Source organism: Eleutherodactylus coqui, chromosome 7 (assembly GCF_035609145.1).
Source record: "Eleutherodactylus coqui strain aEleCoq1 chromosome 7, aEleCoq1.hap1, whole genome shotgun sequence".
NCBI lineage: Eukaryota > Metazoa > Chordata > Amphibia > Anura > Eleutherodactylidae > Eleutherodactylus > Eleutherodactylus coqui.
In genome coordinates, this window is record NC_089843.1 from 124,276,744 (window position 1) to 124,298,713 (window position 21,970).

Consider the following 21,970-nt stretch of genomic DNA (forward strand, 5'->3'; position numbering starts at 1 on the left):
AAAAAATAAAATAAAGAAAAGTGGCCTCGGTGTGCGCTCAGTTTTAGACAATTCGTCAGAGAAGACCGTACTGGATAGGACAAACTGATTTTTTTTTTACTATCCATGTAATAAAGTGGATGGCTGTATAGTCTCATTACCAATACTGGGCCAGTGTGCTGTCCGTGTGCCCTCACTTGGGCATGAAACCCACGCATTTGATTAAGTCCTTAGAGAGGTTTCAAACACTCTCTACCTGCATTTTTTGTGGCTTTTAGCTATTTATTTTTCTTCCAAAAATAGTCTACCAGATGTTACCTCAAGCCCTAAAGGGGTTGTGTCAAGTTCTAACGTTAGTCCCCATCCACAGAATTTGTTAGCTCAGAGTATCAACTGTGTTATACAGCTAGCACTCACAAGTTATGGTGCAGGGACGGCTCCTGGGCTCCAGCCATTGTGGTTTGTGCTAGTTGCATGATAACCATAAAATACTATTATAGCATCAGGAGAGAAGGGGTTAAAATCCAAAAGATAATATATTAAGTTTACATACACATTTTAGGATCAATAATAATTTATCACAACACAGCATGCTCTAGTTGTGACTTTTTGTCTGAAACTTCAAAAACGGGAGGGGAAAAAAAGCTAGTATGAAATGTTACCCAAGAGCGAGACCTCAGCAAATACTTGTGTTGCAAGAAATGTAAAAAAGCATATAACGAAGATACCAGTGTAGCTTCAACTGAATCTGACTACAGAAGTCTGTTTGTAGTCAGGCTGCACTAGTTAAATAAATCTTATTTGTATAGCGCCAACTTATTCCGCAGCGCTTTAAGGTAATTTATTACCCCCCACCAAGCTGGGTATTCAGTTTACCGACCTCGGAAGAATGGAAGGTGGAGTCAACCTTGAACCGGCTATAAACCAGTTGTTGCATACTGGCCAGTATAGTGCAGCTACTAGTTAAGGGGATTAGGGAAAGAGAGTGGGCTGTTCTCTCTGTTGCCACAACTTCCATATAAAAGTAACTGGGAGTACAAAAACGTACAGACTCAGCGTAGCACAATGAGCTATAACGTTTCCATACTTCAGTTACACAGACAGTAGTTCACTGTGCTACACTGTTTCCGTAACTCCTGGTTACTTGTATGGGAGTTATGGAAAGAGTGTAGAACAGTCGATTCAGCTGCTTCTGTAATCCTGGCCATCAGTGGCCTGAGAGGTAAGAAAGTGGTCGGGGTACCTTTTTCCTAGTAATAGGTGTGGGTCCCAGAGGTGGGAGCTGCATGTTTCAGACACCTATATCATATCCTGCAGATATGCCAAAAATGTATGAGGTTGTAACATATCTTAAAAGGGGTATATTCCTTATTCTTATTAACTAAACATGAAATTCGTCCTTAGAAAGGAGTTTTCCAAAACATTACTGTTGATGACTATACTCAGGAAAGGTCATCAATAGTTGATCAGCGGGGTCCCACACCCCAAATCCCCACCGATGAGCTGATAACAGGCCAACTCTCATTGCAGACTGAGCTGGAAGCAGGCAGCTCTGTCCATAATGCAAGTTGTCTGGTTTAGTATTACAGGCGCAGATCCCAATGAATTCAATGGGCGCTGTGCCTGCAAGTCCAACCAAGGATGCTGTACTATGACGGAGGTGTCTGCTTTCAGCTCACTGTGTAATGCCAACTGGCTGGATATCAGCTTTTCTCCAGGGATCCCAAGCGGTGGACCCCTGCTAATCAACTACTTATGACCTATCCTAAGTAATGTATAACTCCATTAAGTGATGATTAAGCCCCAACACGGTCCATGTGTGTCCATAGACTGCACTAAATTAAAGAATATGATTGTATACATAAAACAAGGCAAGATCTTTACTTGCATATGACAATTGTAAATTTGCTTAAAGGCACCTTCTATTTCTGGATTACCCGAAATTGCTGCCCCGCTTCTCTGACTACCTGAAGCACACTGTACATTGGTATGCAGCATGGTGCTTTGATTGGCTAGTACCTTAATAAAAAAAAAATTGTTTATTGTTCATAAATACCAGAAAATGAATAGTCATAATGAATGATCCTAATGACTTAATAGTCCTAAGGGCTTGCAGTTTGCACCATCTCTGACATAACAGCAATGACTAGAATGACAGAAATGGTGACACTACCATAAAGCCTTAGTGTGAATGCACATGGGTGGAAATTCCGAGGCGAGATTTCCCGCAGAATTTCCGCCTTTGCACGCTGCCATGGGATTGCATTGGTTTAAGCAATTCTATGCAGAGAGCCACAATTTGACCGCGTGAAAACTCGCATGGTAAACAAATCATGGCATGTCCTAATTCTGTGCAAGCCTTGCAGAGGTCCACACAGAAACGTCACCGTAGATGCGCCGGCTCTGCGAATATGCGGCTGCGCGCCAGTTGGCACATCACAGAGCAAAGACGCTGGAAGGTGGTGAGTCACAGTGGTCACTGCAGGGGCACGGCTCGCAATCCGCTGCGAGAATTCTTACAGCGGGATCCGACCCGGCCGTCTATATTCACCTTATTGTGATAAATTATCCCAGTCATCCAGCTAGTGATGACGGCGGCTAATAACGACTAAGTTATATGTATCTTAACGACAGACCTCAGGGTCAGAAACAACATCTTCAGGATCAGGTAATGTTGCATCATTAGGTGTTGTATCACTTGTGTTGTCAGACATATCTGAAAGTAAAATAAACAGAATCAGCATGCATTGTGGGAAGTGCCCGAGCCCATACCATATAACATTATGTAGTCTAGAGAGTCGGCCCACTCATCATTAGTGGGAGAAGAATAGTAGTAAACGAGCTGCAAGCACCGCAGGGGCCAGGTAGCCGAACACCTGAATGAGCTGTGGAAGCAAACAATTAGTGTTACTAGGGATTTAAACATATTAGAAACTCCCCAATGCCCAAGTTCTTGATTGTGCCTAAAATGGTCACTAATATTTCCAACAACTTTTATTATTATGATGATGATAGTCAGTGTTAGGCCCCCTGCACACGGGCCGAAATCCCGCAGCGGGATTTCCGCCGCTCAAAGCCTGCATAGGATTGCGTTAACAAACGCAATCCTATGCAGACAGCCGCGGTTTGGCGGCGTGAAATCTCGCGCGGCAAACCATGGTATGTCCTATTTCTGTGCGGGGCTCTGAGAAGATTCTGAGAATTTTCATTTTCATGCGATTTCTATGCGATTATATTGCGGTTATGGTGCAATAAGCATAAAATCAGCAGAAAACAAATGTCTACTTATGAACTAAGACATGGAGATGGTTTCAGGGAAAATCCAGGGAGTTTTCACTTTTGTGTGATTTCCATGTGACTGTAATGCGATTATAATGCGGCAAGCAGCAAATTAAATACAAAAGACAAATGTCTATCAATAAATTGAGACATGCAAAGTGTTGCAAGGAAAAATTTGGGGGATTCCCATCACATTTAATTTTTATGTGTTTTCTATGCGATTATAATGTGATTATATTGCGATAAGCGGGAATCCAAAAAAATCAAATAATAAATGGATTTCTCAGATAAAGGTTGGTCGTAAGGAAATCATAACATACAATATGAGTGTGTAAAACACACTTATGTACTATGAAAGTTTGTTAATGAAAATCGCATTACTATCGCATACAGCGGAATCTTATAAGATGGTTTTAGGTATAAACTATTGATGAATATATACTATATTATGTAGGATTTTTGGTGCATAATAATATATTAATGGAAGATTTATAAGTGCCGCAAGGGTCTTATGACTGATATATAATGATCTGTACAGATCAATTATCTAGTAAGGGTTAAGTAACATGTTCTGAGGGAAGAGAACTAGTAACGAACCAAATGTGATGAAGGAGTTAATGAATCAGGTAGCTTGAATCAAAGATAATTGTTTTTAACTTATAAATCAGGAAGTTATACAACACAGATTGAGGTGAACAATGTATTATGTACCTGATTGTACAAGCATAACGAAGGAATAAAGCAAAGAAAAATCATCTGATGTGTCCGTATTCCCATGTATCCACTATCATTTGAACAAGCCATAGGACCGAATGGCAGAACGGATGTGAGTATGATTTTCTCTGCATGCACAGACTACAAGCACCGCAAGCAGCTAAGAAGGTGAGACAACTTCTTATTATTGCAAGTAAAGAGTTAATAATCTTAACTATATTACAAATGTAGGCCCTTCCATCGCCAGGCGGCCAAGGAGAGCCATCAGCAACAAGCGATCACATTGTGGTAGGATAGCTGGAGCACCTGGGAAGGAGGTTGGAGTGACCTGGCCAACAGATTAGATGGCGCAGTGAAGATTGATAGAGCCATCCAATTCGTTAAACCACATGGATCGCGGCTGCAAAAAGCAAGTGTCAGCTATCGAGCCCGTGTCGTACCAACCCTTCACATGTACCCTTTGTATGTACATCACAGTAGGCAAACGGCTTAAAGGTGTTTTCCGAGACCCTAACAGAAAAACCCAACAGGGCATGAATAGAAAGATTACTCAACTTGTACATCCCTTTTTGCTCCGTAGTCCCAATGGCCTTTGTCAGCAGTCCTACAGTAACATGCTGGCTGTGTAAGGATAATATTTTAATATACTACGTATTTCGCTTTTTTGGTCATTTGCAGATAAATAACTGGTTCTTTTTTGCAGACAGTCAGAGCTTTTTAATGTCTCTCCTTTCATATGGCAGATGTGATCCGCATAGCACGGCGGTGGCTGTAATCTATTTTTGCTGGCTTCTCTATTCCGGCCTCGCTCCTGTAAGACTCTGCATCATCAGTTGGGACAATCCCATTGAACAACAGATCTTCAATTAATGCAAATAAGTGTCCGTTCCTGGAACTGAATCATGATCTTTATCCGTACGCTGCAGCTAATAACAGCTTCTATAATTGACCTGCCATAAGAAAATTGCTGCAGGTGCTGGCACAAGATAATCACTCAAGAAGCAATTATTGATTAGCCACCATCCGCTGACTCGTCTCCTCTAATATACTCACCGCTTCCAGTGTCTTACAAGGACTTCTTATTTGCCTTTACTTCCTCAGCTGGAACCATTTTATGTGGTTTAGCCGAAATTACACTTATTATTTTACATTTAGTAAACATTTATCTTAAAGGGGTTGTCCCGTGCCGAAACGGGTTTTTTTTTTTTTCAATAGCCCCCCCGTTCGGCGCGAGACAAACCCGATGCATGTGTTGAAAAAAAAAAAAACGGATAGTACTTACCCGAATCCCCACACTCCGGTGACTTCTTACTTACCTGGTGAAGATGGCCGCCGGGATCTTCACCCTCGGTGGACCGCAGGTCTTCTGTGCGGTCCATTGCCGATTCCAGCCTCCTGATTGGCTGGAATCGGCACACGTGACGGGGCGGAGCTACGAGGAGCAGCTCTCTGGCACGAGCGGCCCCATTCAACACGGAGAAGACAGGACTGCGCAAGCGCGTCTAATCGGGCGATTAGACGCTGAAAATTAGACGGCACCATGGAGACGAGGACGCTAGCAACGGAACAGGTAAGTGAATAACTTCTGTATGGCTCATAATTAATGCACAATGTACATTACAAAGTGCATTAATATGGCCATACAGAAGTGTATACCTCAACTTTGTTTCGCGGGACAACCCCTTTAATATTTAAAATTTCTTTTGTAGCAAATGCCCCCAACACCCCAAATTGTGAAGTTTGCCGGTTTAGGCTATGTTTATACGTTGCTGACAACAAGATCAAGACGCAGCTAAAATAGGGCTGTCCGAGAGATTGGCGCGGTTTTAAAAATTAACTGCAGTTGAAGTTTCATTGTTTAAAGGCCGCTCGGTTATGGGGCAAAATGGCATTTTACTGCAGGGGGATTAAACTACTTTTAGGATCTGTTCACATATAGCCGATTTGCTTCAGATTGTGTTGTGGATTTTGGTGCAGATCTACTGCTGATTTCACCCTTCCAATTGAATTCAAATCAAATCCAAAATCCGCTATGTGAAAGCACACTTCGCATTAGTCAGCATCACCATGGTATTAGCTGTGGGGCAGCCACAAAGTGTGAAGCCAGCCTGAGTGTGCCTTCACGCAAGGGCGATACCAGTCTGAGGAACTGGCCAATATTACACTCATTAACCTACAATTTCCTATGGAGTGCAATGCACGTCGCAAAAAAACCCCCGGATCGCTTCACATGTGATGCACGTAAACAAAACCGGAGATTTTCAGGCCTATGGAATCAATGAATGGTTGTGATTGGTGCATGGAGTGCTGGCTCTGATGGGCTGAGACAGCGCTCGAGAACCAATCAGAGAAATCTCTTGCTGGAAGCAGGGTTTTTAACCATGTCACCAGCAAGAGATGGTCTGTCGGAGGCTGACAACTTCACCGAAGTCTGCAGGAAAGCCAGAGAGCAGCGGCAGGGACCCGGACGGCGCCTGCTAGGCAAGTATTCCTTTTTTTCCCCCCAGCTAGTGTAGCCAGGGCATTCAGCACTGTCAAAAACATGGCACTAAATTGTACCCAGTTTTCAGCAGTGCTAAAAATACTGCCCAATCATTTCAAATAAAGACGCACAGCATTTAAAAACGCTGAAACACCCCAAAACAGAACATGCATCGCTCAAAAATTGCAGCGCTGAAAAAAGCTGCGATCGAGCAACTGCCAGCGCTTGCTTGAGCAGTCCCATTCAAATCTAACTATCCAGGGATGTTCAGCTAAAGGCCCTCTGTCCACGGGCGAGGCGGAATATCGCTAACGATATTCCACCGCCGGGGAGAAGGAGAGAGAACTGTCAGTTCTTCGCAGTGAGCCTGACAGATAGTCTCACCGCGGACAATCTCGGCAAATCGCAGCATGCCGCAATTTGAGTCCCGCAAGTGGAGAATCACTCTGCTGGCGGGACTCATGGACTGGGGGCTGTGCTTTCCGTAGCAACGCTATGGAAAGCGTGCACTGCGTTACTCGCAGCCGGATTATTGCCACAAGTAATGCAGTGCATCACCTGTGGACAGGAGCCCAAACTAAAATTAAAAGAGAGCCCCCTCCCTTCCCGAGCGAACACCCGCACCTTCAAGGTATTTGCTGCAAGACTATTTTAATCCTTTTTTGAAGAAATTCTAAAAATATATTAGATAGTTGTAAAGAACTTTCCTTTCCTAAAGCTAGGAACTTCTTCCAGGTTCTGGCATAAATTTCTACAAACTTTTTTTTGTGGCTGTACGCCATCCGTTGGCCTTGTTTTGTATTTAGGAAAGGTTTCGTACATATGGTCCTGACCCAGGATTCCCATGAGGAGCCACTGGTTGAGGACAGGTGATTCATCTATATCCTTTGTCTAAAAATTGGTGTCATCTTCAATTTTTGGAGCTTAGGGTCCTTTAACACAAAATGATATTAGTTTTGATTCTTGCTGGATGGTGGGAGGCTACACTATAATCACTATAATGCCGGCAGCGACTGAATGACAAACGATAATTTATTCACCGTTCAGTTTCTGCAGGCATCAAGATCAGATGACGATCGGCTGGTTCATCAATGATCGACTGGAGGCGGGCGGCTGAAGCAATCCCCTGCCTGCTCCATCTGGATTAATAAAGCTGTACTCGCTCCTATGTGAAAGCACAAGATCAATTATCGCTGTCCGATCATTAGGCGCTGAAGTGCGCAACAAATAGCCCATGTAAAATGACCTTTAGAGGATTACTTCCCATAACTCCTGCTGTTACGTTTAACCCAATGCACAGCCGCAACTCATTCAAGTAGTCATAAAATACACTACCATAACATCCTAATTAGGTGATAGCTACAGCCGGTCTGCAGAATTCTGCTATGTGAATGGACAAGACGGGAGTTAAAGAAATAGCAAATATGAAACTATCAACATCCGAGACTTGGGCTGGGTTCACACGGGACTGAAATTCGGCGGAAATCTCACGAAATTACTGCACAGAAATACCGCAAGATTTCCATGGGAGAAATACAGCTTCAAAACCCGCGACCCTTCGCCAAAGGTTTTGGAGCGACTTCGCTGCCTGCATTCCGCTGCTGTTATCTCTCCCCATAGAGGAGAGAGGCCGCCGTGGAAACTGGGAAAGAATTGACATGCCGCGTCTTTGAATTCCGTGCGGTATGTCAACTTCAGCGCGGTTTGGCCGCAGCGTGTGGATGAGATTTTTGCAAATCTTGTCCACGTGGCTGGCTAGTCCTGGGATTAAAGACGCAAGCTGAATTTCTATGCAGAAAGTCTGCACGGAAATTCCGCCCCGTGTGAACCCAGCCTGAGGCTTGATGAATATTGCCATATTACAGGGGCTTTCCAGGACTTAGCGGTTAAACCAAATACACAACCCCTATGCATATCAAACTTTAAGGCTGGGGTCACACGGGTCGTATTCCCGGCGGAAAGCTCAGTTTTGCCGTGGTGAAAAAACGCGAGATTTCCGCCGGGAAAGCGCAGCTTAAGAACTTTTGGAGCAGCTTGGCCACATGTTTTTCCGTTGCGGCCGGCACTCCCATTGAAAAGAGCGTGGCTGCAACGAAAAAAATAAAAAAATTAGACATGCTGTGGCCGGAGAATCCGCAGCGCCATGACGGATTAGCCGTCCCGTGTGGACGAGAATTAACAAATATCGTCCACATGGCTGGCTAATACCGGGGAGTAGCGGCTGCAGGCGGATCTGCCCTGTGTGAACCCAGCCTAAGAATGGCACAGCATGGCATCCCCTGCTCAGGACCCCCTTATGGCTAGAACCCACGTCTGTTCTGTAAGTAATGTAAAAAAAGAAAAATCACAGTCCTAAGATTTTAAAAATAGAGTCCAGAAACATTTAACAGATGTACTAAAAAGGAAGCTAAAATGATCTACTGTTCACCAAGTTTTCAGCTAATATTAGGTTAATAAGCTCTAACGAACACCGGCACTCCGGTCAGTTTACCAGCGTAGTACTGACTGCAGCAAAGTAAATAAAATGCCCTCGCTAGTTCTAGCAATTACATCTATCAGTGATCATGGTAAAACGCCAACTATACATGAAAACGGACCTTTATAGGATGACGTAACGGAAACTTCTAGATGAAGGAGTTAATTAAGTTCCCTTCATCTAAAAGGAGTTGTCAGATTACATTACAGTAAACAAGACAATTAATGCTACTGCATTAAAGGAATCATTTAAGGCAGGCTTCATTTTATTTAAACATCCTGTTTTCATAGGTTAGTAGCCCGAGGCTGGGGATCCAGATAGAAGCTTTCATGGCAAAACTGGTAAATATTTTTCCTAAAACAAGAATAAGGATCAAGAAGAGAAGAAATTTTAGTCTGAAGGAGGAGTATTTTTCAAAATTTTCCACTCATCTACAAAAATTCTCCCGCCAAATGTTTCTATATTCAGGTGGTCAGATGGATGTAAATATTACTTGAGCAACGTTGGACACAGCCCAACGCAGGCTTGAACCGATGCATGGGGGTACTAGCGCATCATCTAGTGGGCCTCCAAACAGATGGACCTTTTACACGCAAAGATAATCTTTCAAAATGGCTGAAAGATTGAAAGATTTAGCAATGCATTTGCATAAGGAGTTATTGGCTATAATAGCCATTAAGGCCTCCTGCCCACGGACGGATATTTGCTGTGGGCGTCCGCACTGTGGATCCGCAACAAATAGCGCCCATAGCATGCTATGGGAAAGCGATTCTTCCTGCACACCAATTGCAGTTTCCGCAAGCAGAGGAAGAATCCACCTGTGTGGATTCCGCACAGATGGCTTCCATTGAAATCAATGGAAGCCGTCCGATCCGCAGCCCTTCCACAATCACATTGCAGAAAGGTCGCGGATTGCGCGTCATCACTACGCAATGACGTAGGGAAAGCGAGACTTTAAAAAAATAAATAAATCAGCACTGCACGTTTCGACGGCTCGCCGTCCGGACCATCCGCAGAAAAGATGAAAATGAAAGTGATCAGGTACACGCGTGTGCCACTTCTGGCAGAGTTGGATCCAGCATGAGCCTTTATCATCTTGATTCGCATGTAAAAGAACCTCTAACTGCCAGAACATTCCATTGTTCTCCTGGAGGCTTCAGACACATTCCATTGTTCTCCTCATGGCTAATGTAAACATGCCACAGGGAGATCATTGTGCAGTCTATTGAAAGATGAGCAAAATGCATTCAAATGGAATTATCTGCTCAGTCTTTCAGCGGCTGAACGATGGATTTTATGTGAAGTAAAATCCATAATTCAAACACAAAGTGCACTATGCCGCGATTACATATAACAGTTATCGCTCAATGTCTTCCGTTTGGACAAATTTTGAGTGATAATCATTGTGTGTAAAAGGGCTTTAAGGCAGGAGGAGGGCAGGAATAGTGATAATGGCTGCAATCAGTCATGGCTCCTTGCTCCATAGTGTCTTCAATTGCAGATGCTGCCCACTGCACCATCTCCTTAAGCTATCCACCAGCAGGACGCACTCAGTCAGGCAGCACCTAGTGCTATAGAGGCCAATGGAACGAGGAGTATAAGGCGCCACCAAAAGTCATCTGTTGGCAGCACATCACCTTATGATGAGATAGGTGAAGCGCTGAGCGAGAAGTCAGCAAGAACCCAGCGATCCAGCAGCAGATTCTGTCTGTCTAAACTCTCTAGCGACCTTAGTGGTGATGTCAGCAACCGTACAGTCATTTAGCCGACTGTGGTCCGGTGTAACAGCACCTATAACCACTCCGTGTAAACAAAGCTGATTAAGCGCCAATTGTGCGTCAACAAAAAGGGGTAATTCTAATATTTTAAGCATAGTTACATTTGATAACAGATCTGCATTGATAAATTACCTCTTTATAAATTGGGGTATAATTGGAGTCAGGGCTCCGGGCAGCGTGACCACTAAATGGGCCCGTCTACAGCCACAACAAAGTCACTTAACTTCTTCAGTTCAAAACAGAAAGATGTGGGTAGGGAAAAAAAAAAAAAAAACAGCAAAAACTTACAATGATTTACCAATATCAGTCACCAATATGCCACTATTACAGCATATGTCAACATTTGACCAGCATTACACAATTTATACACACATAGAATTTACAAGTCTGGTGAAAATAATCTGGTGGGGCGATTAGTGGCGCTGCAGGGGAAAATGCTGATTACATCATACTAGTAAATTGGTTTTCCAGAGCTCGTCAGAACAGTAGGAGGATACTATTGTACCTTGTCTCCACCGGAAGCTAGGGGTGTGACAGCACTTAGCAGGAGGGAATGCCGTTAGGCCCCTAGCTGCCGATTGGCCAGGAGCACTAGCCGCACACAGTGGAGCACATATGGGAGCCGTTGGCGGTGACAGCACATGAGGGAGAGTGGCCACGAGAGACACTGGAGCAGGGACCGGAGATTGTGGACACGCGGCGGGGCACGGGGACAGAGACAGCAGCCCTGCCAGGCTCGCAGTGCACCCGCGATTACAGGAGCCGGGAGGTAAGACCCCAACAATTGCAGGTCTCCGCTGCTGTGGATGACACTGTCCCCCAGTACAGTCACTGTGCACCCCGCCGCTGTGGATTACACGGTCCCCGGCGCTGCACTCATCTGGTACGGTCACTGTGTACCCTGCCACGATGGATAAGACTGTCCGTGGCGCTGTGCTGCGGTCATTCTGACCATAAACCTGAGCCTCTGCACAAACTGAGAATCAGAAGCTAGGGGCTTGAGAGGGCCTTAATTCCAGCAAAGCCAGGTCAGCCCCTAGCTTCCAGTGGAGACAAGGTACAATAGTACCCAGTAGGAGAGGGGTCTGCTCCAAAGACCGATAACTAGCATGTGTACAAAGGGGCTTCCCTTTACACTCTATGAGATACAACACCTAGAATGGAGGGAACGTAAGGGGTTCCATCATGGGTTCCAGTAATCCAATATCACTTAAAAGTAATATTTTTCCCCCATTCCTCATGACTGCTCCAGGAAAGAAAGATGAGCACCGCCTACAACACCGTAACACCCTAAGGAAAGAACTGACGAAGACAAAATCCAAGTGATAGTCTCTGAAGAAGGTGGAAGGGGAAAACCCAAACCTTAAGTGTGGCAAAGGCACATTTGATGGGCACGAAAAAACCAGAGACATTCTGCAAAAAATGGCATGTTTGAGTTGAAGAAGCAGGAAGAGAGCTTGCAGTGGTGGACGGTCCATTGGATGGTCCACGGCTAAATTTGCATATTCACAGGAAAAGAACTTCAACAGCGATATCTCAAGATGGGATCTTCACTTGTAAATAATAAAGGCTGCATTTTTCATTCAGACATACAAGCATAGGAAAAAAATAACACCACAGGCTTCCTTTACAGTCCGCCTCAGTTCAGGCATCAACTTTTTTTTTTTTGCTCACGAGGTAGGCTGAGTGAGCCTTCAATCCTACAAGTTTGACTACTGAATTATAAACTAAGGAAATGGCCCGCTTAATCCATCTAGAGTTTGAACACTTAATTAGCATGTGGATAGGAGCCAGCGACAGATCTCTCCGACTTGCCAATCATTATTTGGTGGGAGGAGGAGGGCAGGGGAGGATGAATATATTAATAATAATTGTGGCATCATGCTCATCTTGCTGTGCTTCAAATATAAAAGTTTTATAAAACTACTTCATGGATCAGTACAAGAGACAGACCGTCAAGGGTCTCCGTCACTATTCTGAGCTGACCACAGCCCGGGGGAGGCGGGAGGATCCAGACAAGTCACCTTAAGAAACCAAGCTGCATGTCAAATGTGGTACAGCCCAAATGGATAGAGTTTATGTTATAGGGAAGGAAAAAAACCTTTTAGGCTACGTATACACGAGCAAGCGTATATCATGCTCAGCAATGTGTGTTTTCAGTCCAATGCAAGGTGTTTTTCTGGCAAAAATGACCCCCATCACTTCTGTAAAGCAGCGATCCTCCGACACGTTGGAAGATCGACAAGTGTTTCTCAATGTTTCCAAAGGGAAACCTCGCACTCACGTGTACATGACACGGCATGCACTGTGCTTTACTGTTTAATTGAAAACAATGAGCGATGTATTCTGAAGAATGCGAAAAGATAGGACATGCCATGATTTATCCTGCTCATTTATATGACAGCCCTTCCCTGAAAATCATCCCTAGCTGTAAAAAAAATAAATAAATAAAAATTAATTTACTCACCTAGAAAAATCTCTGCCTCCGATTGGCTGAGCGCTGTGACCAATCACAAACAGTGCTCAGCTGTCATTCATGGACAGAAAATACGTCCATGTGAATGTCAGAGCATGCTATTGCTACCACTCTAGCACCCACTGGTTTGTTTTCAATCTGTGGGCATTGACTGCACTACTGCTACCACTATGAATGCCTCCTTAGGCCACTTTCAAACGGCCAAGAATATCGCGCAATATTTGTGTGTTGCGAGACGCTGAATATGAACCCTATTCTTTTTGAATGGGGTTATGCATAAGTGATTTTTTCCCCCATCGCGGTGCGGGGGAAAAAAAATGGTGGCATGTCCCATCTTTGGATTTGCCCTCGCATCACCCATTGTTTTTAATGGGGCAGGCAAAGCATCACACAGCATGCAAGGTGCACACGAGTGCGATGCAAGGTTTCCGACTGAAAACACTCCGGTGGTTAAAAGCTGCAGAGGAGGTTCGCTACTTCCCTGAAGCGATACGAGGTGCATCCACGGGGGCATCACACGTTGGTGAGCACAATATTGGCCCGATATTGCACACTCCTGTGTGAAATTGACCTAAACCCTTTCCAATCCACTGTCTGTCTTCCAACATTCTGATTGAAGCTTATAGAGCTCCAATGTCAGAAGACGTCCGACAGGGTATTCTCACTGTCTATTGCCAGCCACTCTGCTGTTGGAGCCTCTCTGGCGCACACACTGGCTTTAGCCAGCAGATGGCACCGTTGTATAACAGCAAAAAGCGAAAGCCTTTTAGGAAACCTTGAATCCAAAATTGCATTGGTAAGGGTTAAGAGTAGGTCAACAAGAAGCGAAATTCTGCAGCAAAATCTGCACCAGAGGCTGCCGGTCGTCTGTTGTGTGGTTATTACACAAATAATGGCAATAAACCTCCTGACACACTGTTTATATGGTACCGGTCAATCTATCCTCTGTACAGCGCTGCAGAATACGTTGGTGCTATATAATCTATGGAGCGCTGATCACACCTGTGTTGTGGCTGTCACTACATGTCAGTGTCCATCCCACAGCAGGTGGCAACTACAATGGATGCCGTCTGATCTCTGTCACATCTCATCAACAGAAGCTAAAACATTCTTTTATTTCCTTCTCTTTCAAGTCTCACGATTAGAGACATTTTAATGAAGGCAGGAAAGGTAATTAGACAGCGTCACAATTAACCTTCTGTTCGTTCTTTCATTCAGACACCATTTTTCTGCTCAAGAAAGTAGATTTTCTTGTTCAACCAGTTACTATTAGTTACGCCTCATAAGATCCATTGTTAGGATGACAAAATGTACGCGTCAGAAAACTTCGAAAGTCAAGGAAAACAGCGAAGAGCTTTCCCAAGTGAGAAAATACAACCTTCCAACTTTCTGCTTAAAGTAACCAGAAGGACAGGAATTTGTATTGAGCTTGTAAGTGATGGCAGACTGGATACAAATGTAGCAAAGTATCAGCTGTAATTATCAGGGCTGATCAGCCTGTAGATGTATCCTCCCAACCTCATCTTGAAAATGTTAAGTGAAGCTCAATAATCGAGAATGTGACGACTTCCTGGCTTTCCCAGTCATCTGACTCCCTCCTCCTCCTCCCATAGTCACTCCTAGGTCTGGGCTGGGTGTGCTGGACACGTAGACGGCAGTAGCTGCAGATGTGTCACAGCTCCACATCCCTGCCAGCTACAATACACTGGGCTGTAGAGACTGGTATCCAACACCGCAAGGGAGGTAAAAGCTAGAATACCTCCAGCTGACGGCTCCAGCCAGCAATATACATACAGTGAAACGTCTCCAAGCTCCACTCCTTTATCTGTCACCGGTTCTCAGTTCCATCATATATTATATAGACTGACTATTGAAAGCCCCACCACCTAAAAGACCATTGTTCTGTAAGATTCTGGTTAATCATCTGACAGGTTTGGACTAACTAAAGTATATATATATATATATATATATATATATATATATATCTATCCATCATCTGAAACCTTCCCCAAAACCCCTCAAGCCTCTCTAGAAATACACCCCTTTACGATGAGGTATCTATGAGATCGGGATAGACAAGACTCTAAAAAGGGGATTCCAGCCTCCAAATATTTATCAACTAATGAACTGGCGATCAATGTTAGCGGTCGGACCCCACCGATCTCTCTCCCTCTTACTGCAGCCAAAAGTCTATACCAAAACACGACATGAACACTGGAAACAATATTCCTGTCTGCTAACATTAAAACACTGACCAAACTTTGATCAATCTCATTTTTGATTTATTAAGAGTAAGCCTCGTGTGACGCAGAGTGTTAAGACAGCAGATTGCCATCCTAACCTCTCACTCACGACCAGAAGGTTGCGAGTTCAATCCCTGCTTGGTTCAGGTAGCCGGTTCAAGGTCAACTCAGCCTCCCATCCTTCCGAGGTCGGTAAAACGAGTACCCAGCTTGGTGGTGGTGGTGGTGGTGGTTTTGGGGGGGGGGGGGTAATAAATAAGTTACCATAAAGCGCGGTGGAATAAGTTGGCACTATACAAATAACATTCTATTTTTTATTTATAGTAAAACATCTTTTAGGTGAAAAACCTCAACAGTTAATTAAGATAGCACTTAAAGGGGTATTCCTACCTTAAACATATCTAAAAGAATATGCCATTCAATGTCCGAGAAGAGCCTGTGACCTCCACCTAATCTGAAGCAGAGTTCATTCATAGTCGCCGCTTTCCCCACTATTTGTGTGGCACTTTACTTATAGTGGTATTCCCGATGCAAATATAAAAAGTAACCCTCCAGTTTTGGGACATAAATCCATCCTAGAACTGAAGGGAGGGGGTGCATTACCTGCAGTTGCTCTTCTCTGCCGTCCCTCTTATCCATCAGCTTCCAGATCCCATTTTTGGACAACTCATCTTCAGACCACCTAATCGACCACTGTGCATTGGCAACTAATGCATTTAGACACAACCAATGCATTATAGCTGCTCTGATTACCCAGAGCTGCTCAAGTGATCAGCACTAGCCAATCAGAGAGCAGTGCACAGTATGCATTAAATAGTCAAAAAATTGTTGCATCACCTTAGACAATTACCAAAAATTAGGCCCATAACCGGCGAATTAGAAGGACGCTGAGAGGAACAACTACAAGTATTATACCTCCCATCTTAGGACATAGCCACAGGACAATACATAACATATCTCATAGATGCCGATGCCATATCTCGGGGATCTGCACCTATGTGAATTCCAGGTGTCCTTTCCATTGAATCCATTGGAGTTATGAAACATCTGAGCATATCTGCTTGGCCATTTACCCAACTCCCATAGAAGTACTCTGCTTAGATGCGATGGTCTTGCCCAACTGGTCAAGGTACTCTTGTTCTTCACATACAAGCAGGACCCAGAGGTGGGACACGCATCTATAAAAGGTAGTTATGGCATATCTTGGCTACAGTGACAAGTACAAGTGAGGACAACTTTTCACCAAATATAATGTGGAAAGTAGATTACCATGCGCCTATCAGACATCGTGGCTTATCCTATAAAAGGCGCCATAAATATTTAACATGGCTTTTTAATTAAGCATGACATAATATATATCCCACTAAAGAATTGATACATATGGATACAGCACATGTAAGGCTCCATATAACATTAAAGTGGTATATCCTATTGGGGACGTTTATGGTAAGTCTACAGGATACACTATGAAAGTAGGTTCCCTTTCTGGAACTAGCACCCATATCCAGAATTGACCCAATCATCCTCTGCCTGGCTGTATGCAGCAGCCAGTGACAGTTAAAAGTCAATGGGAGTTTCAGAAACTTCCACTGGAATTATTGAAACAGCAAACCCTGCTCAACTGTTTCACCAAGTTTGCTGGGCAGGTGGTTGTGAGTGCCATAACTACAAGTCCCAGAAGTGGAACCTACATCTCAGACTTTCACGGTATAGCCTGTGAATATGCCATAAAACTCCCATGTGGGAATACCTTTTAAAGGTGTTGTCCAGGACTTACTATTAACGATCTATCTGCAGAATAAGTCGTCCATAGTTGATCTGCATGGGTCACCCGCTAGGATCCCCACCAATCAGCCAAATATGGCCAGCTGTCATTGCCGACAGAGCCTGAAGCAGATAGCTCTGTCCCTAGCGCAGTGGCCCAGGCTGGTATTGCAGGCACAGCGTCCTTTTAATTATATGGGAGCTGTGTCTGCAATACCAACCATACATACAAAGCTGAACTCCACAGAGCTTACAACTGTATGGCCGCTTCATTCTTGGGTCCTTTACGGCATACCTTACTAGCTAGAGCTCTTATAATTGTATTACCCTACCCTGACCGAGCTCAGTACAACTTTCTAGGAAGATGATTTGTAACATTAAGAAGCTGTGCTGCAGTATTTAGTAGTCAGAGGAATAGAGCGCTCACTTGTGGGCGCATCGCCTCCTACACACGACATGCTTCCGAGTCACAACACTGCTTTTATTGTGCGTTTTTTGCAAAGATTCAAAGAACAAAAGGTAAACTAGAAAGTGGGAAAATGCCATGTAGATTACAGTCAGTCTACGGCCGTGCTGCAAAACTACAGATTTTAGAGAACGCCATTCAAATACTGCAAAAAGGGCTCATTCACGCCAAGATCTCCTCGGACGTCACCAAGAGCGGAGACCCTCGAAAAAACCTTTACGTGAGGTCTCATGTACAAGTGTATTAGGACTCTGCAATAAGTCGTATAGCGCCAGAATACAGCGCTGACAAACTTTTATGGGGCTTGATTGCCTCCCTGTATGAAAACGGTTTCATCAATCCAATTCATATAGAATTCTACAAAAAGAAATACAAAAAGGCAGCATGCCAGGCTCCGAAGGCTAAACTGATGCCATGTCTGGTGTCCATGTGTACAGCTGCATCCTTTTATCATTTCTTCAAGATTGCAGGAAGAAAAACATGGTGTGACCCGAGTCTAATACGGGCAACTCTCAGCAAAGACTCCGAAGCAAGTGTTGCCTGAACCGGACCATGACCAAACCTAAAGAAGGAAGCCGCCATGACAGGGCACGGGCGTAGCTACCATTTAGGCTCTATTCAGATGAGGCTGAATCCTCCGTGAGATGTGTCATGTACCACTCTATAACCATACGCCAATACATACCAACCTGATGGACCTCAGTAGGCTACTCTTGGCATACATCAAGTGAATAGGCGCCTATAGATACTTACAGAAGATGTGCTGGGAGGACTTCAGATGCCTATGCCAAATGCAAGACAAAAACAGAGGGAACATAGCCTTACAGACCAATAATAGCCACTACTACCGGCTCGGTCATGTGGGACGGGGTGTTAGGATAGAAATGGCCGAGGTTCTCCAGGGTACATGCACTACTTGCCATGTTCTATACAGCGGCCTGTAGCAACATATAGGCAACTACTGCCATAATACTGCAGAATCACACAGTCTGAAGAATAAGATATGAAGAACAGGAATAAATAGGACTCTTTAAAATCTAATAGAGGTTTTTTTTGTTACTTTTTCTATTTAAAAGTCAGCTTAAAAACCCCATTTGATTCATTTGTCATTGATCAGTGTATTCCGTGTCAGGAATCATGACTTGGTGGTTGGATACCTGCTTTATCTATCCCTCACTAATCTTTGAAATATCACTTGATGATCTCATTTCACCCTAGTGTAGGATGTTCCAGGGAGAGGCCGTAGAGCGGGGTCACTCTTGTCAGGGCAGATACCCTGCCTAGCTATCAGTATGACAATGGGGTCCTTCTTTCCTTCTGTTTTAACTTTATCTTTGAAAGGGCGTCTGCTTTTTGGCTTTATAAGTTAGTCTAGAAAATATGTCTCACAGCCGCAACTAAACAGGAATGTGCCTGCCCCCTCCCCCGAGTTCTAGGTCACCCCCAGCCAAAAAAAATTTTAATATATGGCCCTGCCATTTCTTACACATTGAAAAATCTGTCCCACTGTGATCCGGCTCCTGACGAGAGGAAAAACTTGCTTACGTTTGTTTGATCTCTGAATATCCTGGTTCTTTTGGTCACTTCCTTTTCCTTATCTTTTTCGCTATACAGTCATAGACCTCAGATCTTGGTTGTTATCCAGTAAGCTGCAGCTATAAACTGGAGCAATCACACAAGCAACTCCATACGGCGAGTGTGCAGAATTAACCCCTAACATAACTGTGTGACTGCAGCCCACCACAGACCTATCTGTACCACATGATGGGGGAGGAATTCTCATGTAGGGACCCAACATGACATGCCAGACTAACTTTATGCAAATCATTTCTTCCTCTGCAGATAAATATTGCGCACTTGTTCCCATCACAGAAGCAGATGCTCCCCACAGGATTAGGACACTTGTCTTCTCATTACACTGAGGCTTATCCAACATCTGCCGTCTCCGAACATACAGGAACTCGTCAATAAGTGTCTAACAGTCCCAATATAGTCACCAGCTCATTGGATGCAATGGACATATAAAGCACTGCAGGGCCAAGGGTATTAGTGATGTGGCAGGGAGGGTCACCTACCTGGAGCACTTACAGTAGGGTCACACACTGGATCTTTGCTGCAGGATTTGCTTCCGTGTCATATCCACATCCCATTACATTCAATGGGAATTTGCATAGAAGTCTATACAGCGTGGATAGTTTCCATTTGTGGATTTCAAATCCGTATGTGAAAAAAAAAAAAAAAGCGCCGTCATTTCTTGACATGGATTTTACGCAGTTACCACATCGGGAATTCTGTAAGTAGATTTGCACAACAGCAAGGACAAAAATTCCCATGTGGATCTGCAGCGGTTTTTAGAAGTGGAATCCATGCTTTAAAACCTGCAGCAGATTCCCACCTGTGAACCCACACTCGGGGCGCACGTTGTGGCCTAAATGGCGCAGCCTTGGTGCGGATTTGCTGCGGTTCAACTTTTGCATTGAAGTCATAACTTAAGATTTCAAATACGCTGCGGCTTCTGCATAGAGTTTTTCCGTTCCACGTGGACCACATTTCTTCCATCCCGTCCGCATGGCGTATTCTGTAGACGCTGCGGATTTTCTACATCAGATTCTGATACTGACTCCGTGAAAGCAGGCAGTATTCACACGGCCGAGAAAAACCACACGAATACGAGCCCCTTTCTTTTGAATGGTTCATACACATGGGAGATTTTACACGCATTGCATCATGGGAAAAAAGAAAATCGCGTTGTGTCCCATCTTTGGGCACATCGCATCGCCCATTGATTTCAATGGGGCCGCCACAGAATCACACGGCGTGTAATGCGATGTTTACAATGGGAAACTCTGCGATCCTCCACCGCGTCGGAAAGCCGTGACGGAAAATCACTACTTCCCCGAAGTGATGTGAGGCGCTTTTAACACAAACACCTCGCATTCACAGGGAAATCGCACATTGGCGAGTGCGATATCAGGCGGAGTTTCACAGCCCTCCCCCACATAGGCACTTTTTACCATGATTAGCGTATCGTTCTCAGCGCCGCGCTAATCTCAATATAACACTCCAATTGTTTTCAATTGAGCCTAGCAGACACCCGTATGATCGCAGCGCTGGTTTAGCGCGCCTCATCAATGTGCCGCGAATTAAATCATGGCGCATTGCAGAGCCGCTTTTTTGGCGGGGCCTTGGCTCCTTTTGGACGTGCCAATTCTGGTTTCCATGAGCGAGCAGTGCCATCACTGCAGGTAGTCATGGCTGACTCGCTCAGTCTTCCATATTCGCTAACGTGAAAGCTTCAACGATGATTGTTCACGGGTGCTTCGTTGAAGGATAATTCCGGACGCCAGGAGGGAGGAGCCGGACGGGCGTAATAGAATCGATGCAGTAATATGTAATGGAGGTTATCAGTCCCCCCCGTCCACACAACGTCATACAATATGGAGCAGTTAGCGGGAATTCTGTGTGAAGGATCTACATTTAGGGGGTCAATATGCCACATTATTGAGGGTCCCTCGTCAAGACAACCGGAGCTAAATAACGCCAGGCATTTTCATAGATGGGACACTACAGCAGAGAGGCTGAAAAGCTAGCAGCTCTGGCAAACGTCACCCGTTTGGGTACTACAGGGCCGTCCATCATTCTCCGTGTCTACCCCGTAGTCCTACATGTGCCACGGCCAGCGCCGCTGGTAACAGCTGAGCGTTGGCAGATGCAACAGCCAGACCAACAGCGGGGTGTGGATCGCTGGGGTGACTTAGTAGATACAGCGTTGGCTACATGAAGGTTGTAGGTTCAAGCCCCGCCTGGGTCAGGTAGTGGCTCAAGGTAGCCTTCCATCAGGTCAGTAAAATGAGGACCCAGCTTGCTGGGGGGTAAAGATGACTGGGGAAGGCAATGGAAAACCACCCCGCAAAATCAGTCTGCCAAGAAACCGTCCCCCTAGGAATCGGTCCCGCCTCGGTGTTTGCACCAGGGGGCTTTACCTTACCTGCACGAGGTTACTGCAAAAAACAAAAACAAAAAAAAAAAAAAACAACATGATTGCGCACTTTTGACATCTTGCATGACACTATGAATACGGAAGGTAACGATCGCCCATCAGCACGCTCCAAGGCTGACGAATGGCAGAAAGGCGTGAAATGTACGTAAGTCTGTGACTCGGGCGATCAGCCATCGCGGACGTGATCTACAGGGTACCAAGATGTTCTGCGTTGTCCGGACATTATAAGGAGCCTCTCGCCCAGCGGACACCCAGGAGGACTTACCGCTGGCAGCACAGACCACGCGAATGTGTCTCCGCTGCCAGGAGGGAC

General features: G+C 44.8%; 1 protein-coding gene across 3 annotated transcripts in view; it reads right to left on the reverse strand.

Annotated features, from left to right (window-relative positions):
* ARFIP1 (ADP ribosylation factor interacting protein 1) overlaps nucleotides 1-21,970 on the reverse strand; it is a 97,014-nt gene that overhangs the window by 74,680 nt on the left and 364 nt on the right. For 2 of the 3 annotated variants that reach the window (XM_066573641.1, XM_066573639.1), the window contains exon 2: nucleotides 2,616-2,695. The exons of the other annotated variant lie outside the window; for it this stretch is intronic. In XM_066573641.1, coding sequence (XP_066429738.1) covers nucleotides 2,616-2,693 — 78 coding nt within the window. In that variant the 5' untranslated portion in view covers nucleotides 2,694-2,695. The remainder of the gene's footprint in view (nucleotides 1-2,615; nucleotides 2,696-21,970) is intronic. 3 annotated transcript variants of the gene reach the window in all.